This window comes from Silene latifolia, chromosome Y, assembly GCF_048544455.1.
Source record: "Silene latifolia isolate original U9 population chromosome Y, ASM4854445v1, whole genome shotgun sequence".
NCBI lineage: Eukaryota > Viridiplantae > Streptophyta > Magnoliopsida > Caryophyllales > Caryophyllaceae > Silene > Silene latifolia.
This window is the reverse complement of record NC_133538.1, coordinates 445,973,108-445,985,488: the sequence shown is the minus strand read 5'-3', so window position 1 is coordinate 445,985,488 and position 12,381 is coordinate 445,973,108. Positions and strand designations below refer to the sequence as shown.

The 12,381-nt window shown below is 38.7% G+C and overlaps 1 protein-coding gene across 1 annotated transcript; it reads left to right on the top strand.

Moving 5' to 3' along the window:
- The first annotated feature begins 441 nt into the window (after positions 1-441).
- Positions 442-2,934, top strand: LOC141632737 (uncharacterized). Its single transcript, XM_074445253.1, has 5 exons — positions 442-623; positions 767-1,136; positions 1,227-1,733; positions 2,156-2,238; positions 2,796-2,934. The coding sequence occupies exons 1-5, from the start codon at positions 442-444 to the stop codon at positions 2,932-2,934; spliced, it is 1,281 nt and encodes a 426-aa protein (XP_074301354.1).
- The last annotated feature ends 9,447 nt before the right edge of the window (positions 2,935-12,381 follow it).

Sequence of the window (12,381 nt, the reverse complement as noted above, 5' to 3'; positions counted from 1 at the left end):
GTGTTTTTCAATACTCTTTGAAGAAGAATGTTATGAATAGTTAAGGGAAGGGGAAGGAGCAAGTTAATACAGCCTATGAGTAGTTTTGGGTTTTGGAATGTTAGGGTTAATATGAAGAATAAGCAAGGAGATGTTAGGAGATTCTTGTATTTAAATAATATTGGCTTCTTTGGTTTGCTAGAAACTAGAGTCAAGAATAAAAATAAGGTGAATTTTCAGAAAGTATTAGGTACTTGCTAGCAGTTCATTGATAATAATGATATTAGGGATAGTGGTAAGATTTGGGTCTTATGGGATCCCACTCTATTTTCTGTGATAACTATTAGAAAAGAGCTTCAAGTAGTGCATGTTAAAGTCACTCACCTTATGACAGGGATTGAGTGGGTTTGTTCATTGGTGTATGGATGTAATAGGGGCCCTTTACGGAGCTCTTTGAATAATATGAAGAATGCTATTACTGGTCCCTGGTTGCTTATGGGGGATTTTAACAATGTTCTTTATATGGATGAGAGAATTGGGTCCGATGTCTCTGATGCTGAAGTCAAGGAATTTCAGAGATGTGTTGATTCTTGTGAACTCTATGACCTAGTGACTACTGGTGCCTACTACACCTGGAACAACAAGTAGGAGGGGGCTGTTAGAGTGTTCAGTAGGATAGACAAAGTCTTGACAATGATGATTGGATCTTGAATGGTCCTACTAGTATTGTTGTCTTTTTACCTGAAGCATTGTATAACTATAGTCCTTTATTATTAGAAATATGTAGGGATAATGGGAGGAAGAAAACCAGCTTTAAATATTTCAATATGTGGGGAAAAAGTGAGAAGTACAAGGACATTGTAGCTGAGGGTTGGAGTAAAACTATTACTCGATGCCATATGTTTCAAGTTGTTAAAAAGTTAAAAGTCCTTAAGTATCCTTTAAAGCAATTGAATAAGGATGGTTATGGGGACATTGAGAATGCTGCACAGGTGGCCAAGTTTTTCCTGGAGCACATTCAGAGTAGGATGCATAATGATCCTTGGGATTTAAGCATTCAAGCTGAGGAGAGAATTGCATCCCAAACTTATAAGGAGCTTGAGGTTGCTCGTGTGTCTTACTTAGCACTGAAAGCTAAAGTTCAATGGGTCAATTATGTAAATGATAACACAAAATTTTTTCATAGCTCCATTAAGGCCAGGTAAGCTTAGAATAAGATTTTAAGGATCAAGGATAGATATGGGCAGGAATACTATGATAGTAAGAATATTGAAGCAGCTTTCCTTGATTACTATGAATCTTTGTTGGGGAGTTCTTCTCAAGCTAAGAGTGTTTGTGTAGAGGTTGTGAGGAGAGGTAAAACTGTTTCTCATGAGGAGGCCACCACTTTGATTCGGGAGGTTACTAGAGATGAGGTTAAAAAAGCTTTATTTTCCATTCCAAATGAGAAAGCCCCTGGACTAGGTGGGTATTCATCTGGATTCTTTAGGAATGCTTTTGACATTGTAAGGGAAGATGTGAAGGCTGTACTGGATTTTTTCAGAAATGGTAAGCTGCTTCAGCAAGTGAATGCTACTTTGCTCACTCTTATTCCCAAAGAGGAGGCTCCTAGTACAGTTTTTGAGTTCAGGCCCTTAGCCGACTGTAATGTTCTCTACAAATGTATATCTAAGGTCATTTTTAATAGGATGGCTAGGTTGTTGCTTGATGTGATAAGTATGAATCAAGCTGCCTTTATTCAAGACAGGGAGATTGTAGAAAACATACTTATTTGTCAAGACCTTATTAGACTTTATAATAGGAGAAGCTGCTTCCCTAGAGCAATGTTGAAAATTAATTTGAAGACGGTCTATGACTCTATTGAATAGTTCATTGTGAAGGAGATGTTATGTGCTCTTCAGTTTTTAGTTCAGATGACTGAGTGGATCATGCAGTGTGTGACAACTACATCATTTTCTTTGTCTTTGTATGGTGCTCAATTTGGGTATTTCAAGGGCAAGAGGGGCTTAAGGCAGGGGGACCCAATGTCTCCTCTATTGTTCACTATCTGTATGGAGTATTTGACTTGAATTTTGGATGTGGTGACTGATAGATATGATTTCAGATTCCATCCTCTGTGTAGATAATTGAAACTTTGTCATCTGGCTTTTTTAAATGATTTATTGCTCTTCTGCAGGGGGGCAGTGAGTATGTTAAGGTGCTGATGAGGGCCTTTCTTATATTCTCTGAAAGTTCTGGGTTGCAGATGAACAAGGACAAGTATGACATTTATATGAATGGGGTATCCTCTAATGAGAAGCGGCGGATCTTAAGTTTGTCTAGGTTTCAATTAAAGGACATTCCCTTTTAGATACTTAGGCATTCCAATTTCTTATAAGAGAATCACCATTGCAAAGTGTAATAAGATTGTAGATAAGATTGTTAGTAGAATTAGGGGGGGGGGGGTGCTAGATATCTTAGCTATACAGGCAGGTTGGTTTTGGTCAAGACTGTTTTAACCCAAATGCATAGTTACTGGGCTAGGATTTTCCTGCTATCTAAAACTATAATTCATAAGGTGGATAGCATTTCCAGAATTTTCTCATGGCCAGGCTCTACTGATAAGTTTAATGCTCCCCCTATTTATTTGGAAAATGCTGCCTCCCAAAGAACAAGAGGGGCTGGGGATCACTATCTTCTACCTCTGGAATGTTGCTTTGATTGGTAAATATTCTCAGTGGGTGGCCAATAAAAAAGATTGCTTATGGGTTAAATGGGTACATCACATTTTATAAAGCAACATGAGTGGTGGAGCTATAAACTACCAATTCTTCTAGTTGGGCTTGGAGACAATTGTGTAAGGTAAGAGAGATGGTTAGATATAGTTTTCTGGCTAATGGCTGGGCTGCTGAGCCTTATTCAATGCAAAAGGTCTATAGTTGGTTGTTGGGACCTAAGCAGAAAGTCGACTGGTAACCTTTTGTATGGAATAAATTCAGCCTCCCCAAACACGCTTTTCTCTCTTGGGTATTCATTCATAAGAGGTGCTTAATAAGAGATAGACTGTTGAAGTTTGGAGTGATTACTGATGAACTATGTTATATATGTGGAGTGCAAAAAGAGACTCAGGAAGACTTGTGTAAGATTATTACAGGACTGGTTACAGACTACTTGGTATGGTGACTGTGTTAGCTGGGCAATCAGGTGGAGATGCAAATCTGTTCTTAAGAAACATATAGTTATGGTAGCCATTGGCGGGTTGATCTATAGTAATTGGGAAGAAAGAAATAAGTGTCGTGTTGAGTTTTATGTGTAGCAGCCTACTAGTCTGATTAATGGTATTCAGGAACGCATCAAATGGAGACTGCAGAAATTGAAGATTGATAGTACCAGAATTGGATGCTCTTTGTGGCTTCAACAACTGAAGTAACTGACATCATAAAATTGGTGTAGTTAGAAACATGTGCATGGTTTGTATGGTGTAAAATATTGGAAATTATTATTAATAATATTCACATTTCACCAAAAAAAAGTGAGTCAAGCATAGTAAGGCAAGGTGCAAAGACAAATGAGTACTATGGGTAGATAATAACACAAATTAGACATTAATTCCAACAAGAAGATACGCAACACAAGATGTGATAGATGGACTCTATCAAGGTATATATGATTCTGATGACCATTCATGGTAAACATGGCACACTTCTGTCAAACATCCAAAATCCGTCACTTATCATGTGAAAGAGACATAAAAAAGTTATACCAATGACAAACAAATATTAACATGTCATGCACAAATATTAGAATAAAGGTTTAGAGGTATATCAACAAGGTAAAGCAAGAAAAGGGGTAACTAACTAACCAAACATGAATCCATTGGTCATTCAAGGCAAACATGACATATATGGGTGAAACATCCAAAAACCGTCATTAAATATGTAAATGAGACTTAGTCAAGGTGTTTTAATGTTAAACAAGTGATAACATACCACACATAAGAATTAGCACCAAGGTTAAGAAGTATACCCAACAAGAAATCAAAACCCCAATTTGAAACATTAAGTTTAGAACTCGATTACAACAAGGGTCAACTTCAAACGGTCATAACTTGAGTTCTAGACTCGAGAAGGAGGTGAAACTAACTGGAGATGATATCTTATCCTCTTACGGTTCTAACGGTAGGTCATAAGCCTAAAATGGAGAAGAAACGATAAAGTTATGGCCATTTTACGAAAACTGGTTCAGGCTATAGCGCAGCCTACGCTAAGGTGCGCAGCCTGCACAAAAGGTTGTTTCCCACGACACAACAAGCTTCATCTTTATCCCCAAATCACATTTATCTTACCCTTACAATCCTAATTTCATCATCTATTACCCAAGTAACTTCATGCAAGCCTTAAGAGTAAAATCAAAGCATAAAAGAAGGATTAAACCACGAGATTTGATCCAAACTCAATCAATTAAATCATCCAACATCACAACTTCACCCAATTAATAACAGTTGTGATAACATGCTCCATATTTTACCCAAATATTCAAGACAACATTCAACAACAATTATCCAAATAAGAAACATGGATAAACATGAAAAGGTACCAATTTTATCAATTAAAAGACTAATCTCTAACAAACAAATCACATAATTGATATAATACCGAGTAACCTATCACCGTTACCTTTTCGCATTTCAATAAACAAGATTCCGACCTAATTCAACCCTAGAACACTAAAGCTTCCACCTAAGAAAAAGTTTAAGATAAAAAGGGTTAGAAAACTCATCTCACAAAAAGATGAATTTTCCCAAAGATTCAAAAGGTTAGATTTTTCTTACCTAGAAAGATGGAGGGCGGGAAAATAGAGATTTTGGCGCGAAAATGGTGAAGATTGGTGGAGAAACGAAAGAGTTATGGTGAATCTAGGTTTAAGGGTGAAAGGTTTTAATGATGTTTGTTCTTGAGAAGAGAATTTCATATTTTTGGAAGTGAAGAGGAAGAAGATACTACAAGGGTTTGAGTAGAGGAAGGGAGTAAGGAAGCCCAAAAGCAAGACTTGGCCCAAATGACTCAACATGACTCGATTTTAACTAAAAATCATCGTAGAGCCAACACTACATCCTAAATGGCCAAGACGGTAATTAAAACTATTATTCTACATAAGAATCGCTTTTTATAAAAATGGATTTTTAAAATATAAATAGCGTGATAAAACAATTAAAAACATTTTAAAGACTAAGGCGAAAACTGTGGGTGTTACTGTCACTCTTGAGCAAGAGTTCTCTCACACAATGATGGAGGATTTTTCATCCGCATCGACCTATTGTCAACGTCCTAAGAGTATCGTTGATCAACTCAAGAACGTTGGTTCTTCGATCTCCGATAGCCGACTTGTCCTTCAACTCGTGTCTGGTCTCACCGAGGCCTACCATGCTGTGGGAACTATAATTCGATAAAGAAATCATTTACCTCTCTTCTAACGAGCACGATCTATGCTCACGCTTAAGGAAGCGGGTTTTGCAAATTAGGCTGCTACGTGTGGTCAGTCGGTTATGTATGCGAAACACACCACTGCTGACGATTCTCCTTCGATCCTTGGTCGTCCTCCTTCTCAAGCACAAGATAAAGCTGGTAAATTTAATAGGAAAAAAAAGGTGGAGGAAACAAAGGCAGAAAAGGCAATAATGGTTCTCGTTCTAATGCCACTGAAGTCTCTGCTCATGTCCCTGTCTCAACTCCAACTGCTGTTGCTCCCAACCCGTGGCCGACTTCTAGTTTCGGGTATGGTGGTTGGCCGTGGGGCCTTCTCCTTGGGCATATCCACCTTGTCCCTTCCCTACTACCCCATGGATGTGTGCCCCTGTTATCCCACGACTTGTTGTTCCTCGCCCCCAAGCATACACGACAGAGGCTCCTCCGTCTTAAACCGATATTGAAGCTGCAATGTATACCCTTGGTTTACATCCTCCTAATTGAAATTCGTTCATAGATACTGAAGCTACTTCTAACATGACATCAGATGCATGTAATCTTTCATCTTATATTAATTCAAGCACTCCTAAAGTCCTAATTCTATTGTTGTCAGAAATGGTCAATCCATCCAAATTAACGGTACCGGAATAGCCACTTTACCAAAACCTCACCCTCCCCTCTCCCTTAAAGCCGTTCTCCATGCCCCTCACATAGTCAAAAACCTTGGGTATGTTAGAAAATTTACCATTGACAATTCCGTCTCTGTTGAATTTGACCCCTTTGGTTTTGTGCGAAGGATTATAAGACAGGGAAGCCACTCATGAGGTGTGAGAGTCCGGGCTCCCTATACCCTATCACGTCCACAAATTCGATCTGTCCTCACGCTGCTCTTGCTGCTATCAGGTCTTCTTTGTGGCACGATCACCTCGGTCACCCTGGTTGTAACACCCCCATTAGTCGGGAGGCCTTCCTCAAGGCCATCCTAGCTAGTGAGAGTGTCACATGACCTGGTTCCAAACCTTGTTGTGCGAACAAACGATTTAAAGCAATTTAAATAGATAAGTTTGAATTTAAGTTAAGTTAAGTTAAGTGATTACATATTCGGGGATTTAAAAGACATTCCCAATATACAACCCAATCGAATAAAATGGAGTCTAATAATGTCAAAAGCTAAGATAACAAAAGGCGGTGACATGCTGAACGAGGACCGCTCCCAAGCCTCGAAGCAACATATGCACAACTACCTGTCAAGCCACTGCTCCCCATATGAACGGAAATCATCATATGGTTCACCACAGATATTTGAAAACACTTTGGTTAACTTTAATAACACAAATGCCTACTATGCCATAAGAATATGCAATATTAAATGAGCATGATATGCAATAAAAATGTGAGAGAAATGCATGTCCTCCAACCTCCATATCTACTAACAATCCAACCTGATGCCGGCATCGCAACATCGTCACCAACAGCCTGATCGTAGTCCTTAACAAGGTACTCACGACACAACCATGGTACCGGACCTGCGCGCTAACCAGATCACTGCCAGACGTCATGCCACACACACACACACGAGTCCCTTCATACTCGAATCATTAACGTGCACATCCCTCTTGGAGTGGGAATCTCCAAGAGGTGACCCAAGCGTAAAACGGTCTCCTGATCGCCTTACCTCTCCTCTACAATAACCACATCTAAACCAACATCCACCACAAGTCTCCTCCATCAATCACAAGTGACCAAGATGAACACAAGATGCATGTAATATACTCTTCCACATTAACAAGAATCACAACATGACAAGAATGCTTAAGTTACCATTAATTCACCCATATATTGTAATTCTCCCAATTTCATGTTATAATGCACTTCAATTGTTAATGTGAAATAATTACTACTTACCCTTTTTATAGAACATGTTAAGACTTCAAGAAAAACATAAACCAACATCAATCCTCCAACTACTCATGTTATAATGCATGTTTACCAATTACTACTAATTTCATGTCATTAAATACTCATGTAAACATGAACATTACTAAAGCCAAGTAGAGAGAACCCTAACTTTTGCTAATATTCAAGGAAGCAAGTAACAAGCAAGAAGGGCTCCTCTATGAAGTCTCCTCCTACACAATTAATGACTAACTATCACAAACATATACTACAATAATAAGAATACTAATTAACCCCTTAACTAACCTATTTAATTAGTCAAAACCCTAACTAAAATCCCATAAGACAACATACTAGAGAATTAGGGTTCACTAATTAAAAGAATAAAGAAAAAAGGTATGTAATTACTTACATGTGTAAACAAGTGACAAGGAGTGAAGATTTGGGTGCAAATCTTCAAGGATGGAAGGAAATCTTGAAGAGATAAGGTGGATTAGGGTTTTGGGGTATTTTGTTGAGTGTTTGAATGTAATAGGGTTTAGAGAGGGGAAGAAATTATGAAAAGTATGGAATAAATACCAAGGCCCAACTATACAAAGGCCCACGTACACTCGGTCGAGTGCTCGGTGGCACTCGGTCGAGTGCTCGGTGTCACTCGGTCGAGTGCACCAGCCACTCGGCCGAGTGACTCACTTGCGAGAAGCTGGTCTAATGCCCAGATGGCACTCGGTCCGTCTACTTGGCCGAGTGCCCTACTATAAAATACGGGGTATTACACTAGCGATCTTATTTTTAATTCCCTTAGGCTCAAACTTTGATTAATTGTACTCCTAATATTAAAAAATCTCTTTGTCATTTGTGTTCGATTGGTTAACATATTAAACTTCCTTCGGTAGCTTCTACTTCGAGAACTTTTATGCCTTTTGACATACTTCATAGTGATTTGTGGTCCTCTCTGATACCATCGTTTCAGTACCAAAAATAAATACCTAAATACTACTAACGGAAGTCAGCGGTAAGTAGAGTCGATCTCCACAGGGAGGCGGTCACTATCTACTTGTCAATTCGATCAGTCTACGGTCACAATTTGGGGGGTTTGAATTATTTAAACTAAACTAAATGAGATTAAAGCAAGAGAAAAGAATAAGAGAGATTGACAATGAAAGAGAAAGAACCAGGATTGTCGGGTCATCAATGAATGTCAGATGGTCACAGTTTAGGTCACAGATCAGTCGCGTGTACCAGTCTACGGGGCAGCGAATATCTCCTTCCGGTCTCAATTCACCCTAAAACACTATTAGCTTAGCTTCCGCCCTCACTAAAGCATCCTAATGTTCACTGCAAGTCTCACCCCTTCCAACCTTCCGGTCTAGGTTAAGGCTTACTAAATCAATTAGCTAAATGCATCGATTCAAGCAGCTAATTACAGTTAATTGCAGTTATTAACAGCAAAGACATGATAGCAACGAAAGACCTGTAAACCTAATTAGCAACTAACAACAGTTCATTGAATCCCCTAAATCCTAGCCGGAGAATTAGCTATGCATAATGATAAATAAAGCAAGAGCGAAAGATAAGGAAATAATAAACATCACAAATTAAATAGAGAGTAAAGAGAGGATTACAGATTAGGATCCGGAAAATAGAGAGAAAAGCAACGTTCAACAATAAGAAAAGGGAAAAGTAATGTATGAAGTGATGCTAAATTCTCATATCGTCTTTCCTATTTATAGGAAAGACAATTATTAAACCTAGAATACGAAATTAAACTAAAAAGCTCGAGCCCATTAGCGAGTTACTCGATCGAACAGTTTAGAATTGCTCGATCGAACACATTCATGGCAAAACCTCTCGATCGAGTTAACAGACCACTCGATCAAGGAACTCCAAATATGCACATCTCGATCGAACAGAAAATCCATTCGATCGAGATCTTCTTCTCTTAAAACCACTCGATCGATCGGAAAATCATTCGATCGAGGACTTTCCACTGCACCAGCTCGTGTTCTTTACTTGGTTAACTTCCGAGACTCCTTCACGCACCCAAGACAGTAGTATTTCCGCTCCAAATCCACTCATCCTCCAAATGCAAGCAAAAAGGCAATAAAAGGCTCGATTCTGCTACTCTAAGGTCCATTCCTACAAATAAAGCAAAACAAACCAAAGTAGAATATTCGGGGCATTTCGTAGGATAAAACCACGAGAATCGCATAGAAATACGTGCATAAAAGGCTTATAAAGACTATATAAAATTCACGTATCAAATCTCCCCAAACCAAACCTTTACTCATCCTCGAGTAAACTAAATGCAAACAAAAGACAACTAATGGAACGGGACCAACTCATCAGCTAAAAATTGTCCACCCAAACCAATTTAATGCAACAACTAACAGAGTAGCAATAGGTAAGTGATAACGAGTTAAATCAATGTCTCAAACTACTGAACCGTCGACCTTGCAAGACTCATAAATATCGGACTTTTACGGGTCGCTCGTCATACAAATTAGGCACAGGGTGAGTATATAAGTAAGAGATAGAAAGAAATGAAGACACTCACCTAACTCGACCTATAAGAACATGCATGCAGTCTAACATGAATAAAGTCTCTACAACCATACATATGCATTCCAACCAACTAATGACCAAGACACATGCCGAGGACTTACATTTGGGTAAGGGAGGTAATGGGTAAGAAGGGGCTAAAATGAATTTGGAGATGTAGAGTTAATAGCCAAGCTAGCAACAACGGATCCAAATTTAGAAACACTTCCCAACTTCGTACTCAATATAAATCAACGCAAAACAGTTCTAACTTGCAGCACACAACTCACTAACCACCATATAATCGTCAACTCCCCATAAGATAAAAATATAGCATGGGAGTGTAGATCACAACATAATATATATTCTTAGCTCATGATTTTTCACAATTTTTTTTTCATATCTTTTTTCAATTTTTCACAACTTTTTCTTCATCATTTTTTTCGTTCCCTTCAATTTTCCACCAACTTCTCAACCAGAAATGTAACCATATTGCAATGAAACATTCTCAACAGCTACTATTACTAGCTCAGCTAGGGTAGGCAAAATTATAGATTGTAGCTATATAGGACAAAATGGGCAATTTGGCTATGTGGAACTCATGGATAGAACGAAATAAAGGGAACCGCCTCTCCTAACATGTGTCACCGACCATAGACCGAATGCATACAGGTATCAAGAAGACTGAATTCATGTTTATGCAAATTGATGTTACATGCCTTATAGAGAGTACTACTCACATCCTATATGAAACAGGTCAGGAATGTCACCAGTTTATTAAACTCTAACCTTAGAATGTAAATGTAGCTTGCCAATACAAGAGTCAAGTCTATTCGTTCATATAAGAGAGAAACAAAAACTCGTAGATTATGCACATTACCATGCCAACAGAATGTCAAGAGTATGCAAGGTAAGGGTAAAAGGACTCAAAGTAACGTAAAAGTTCAACGTTCCGACTCAACCTAAATACATAAATAAACGTGAAAATTTTTTAATTTTCTATGGAATTTTTTTAATTTTTATGATATTTTTGAATTTTATACGAATAGACAACAATGCATATAGAAAGTAAACGTGATAACATATATGCAATGGAAACAACATGCAGACACAGATAGGGATGCATAACCTCCCCAAACCAAATCGTACAATGCCCTCATTGTACTTAAAAATAAGGAAAGGAAATGAAAACTAAAAAGGAGAGAGCAGAAAACTCACAAGAATACGTGAAATAAGGACCTCCCCAAACCAGCCAGCAAAATGGGAGGTCGCTAATAGCTGCATATCAGCATCACAGGAAGCGAATCAAAATGGAAGTACTCGATCGAAATGATACAATAATCGATCAAGTGACCTGGGAATCTAAGCAGTTCGATCGGGGAAGTAGGGCTCTCGATCGAAAAATCCTCTTTTGCAAGCACTCGATCGAAAGGAGCAGATGTTCGATCGAGTGAAATCAGCAGCAAAAGGGTTCGATCGAGTATAAAAAGTACTCGATCGAGCCATCCACGTTAGATTCCTGCAAAGATAAAATAAACAGCCCGTGGAGCCAACAAAACAAGCTAACTGTTCCAGGCTATGGTTTAAAAACCAATTATTACATACGCAACAGAAACTTAAAAGTAAATCAACTAAAAATTTAAACTCCGGGTTGCCTCCCGGACAGCGCTAGTTTCAGACAGGTCCCAGCTCGACCATCTTTTCTTCAGCCAGCCTTTCCAGTTGAGCCTAGTCAAAACAGCTCAAAGCACGCAGCATTCGATCAAATAACTGCGCATGTGCTACACAAAACTGTAAGTAGCACCATAATAGAATAATAATATAGGAAATTGAAATGTGCATCCGATTAAGCCTAACGAATTTCCTATGACAGTTCCCAAATTTATCCACAAAATAATTCTGCCCTCCAGCTACGGGCGGAATATAAAAGCTCAAATTAAGCGTCGGTGGAAAATAAGAGAGCTTAGGAACATTTAAAAGAAATCCAAGGTACCGTCTTAGCTTCGAATTTTCGATGACAAATATGGTGAAACATTATTAGCTTATTTGCCCAACTGGGAGGGGGTAGAGTGTTGAAATATAAAGCATAAGTCATATGAGGTAGTGTACTATTAGTCATAGCAATAATCATAAAGTTATCGTTAATTACCTCAGGTCGGTCGCTCATAACGTCAGAATCATTGATAAAGGAATATATTACCTCTTCCGTGCTAGGAACATCTCCTGACTCAACTACCTTCTCGTTCCCCTCATTTATGGGTTTTGTCCCATATATTGCAGCCTCTAAAGCGTCCAACTCGGCTTTCCAAATGGGGGATTCACCATATCCATTGTCTTCGTCCAAATCGTCATTCAAAACGGACCAAAATGACATGTCATTACTCTCCGTGGCCATTATGGTCGATCGAGAAAAGATGGAACTCGATCGAAAGCTTTCCTCTTGAATATCACTCGATCGAACACAGAGATCTGCTCGATCGAGGTCTTCCTCATAATAGCTGTTCGATCGAGATGTAGTTTC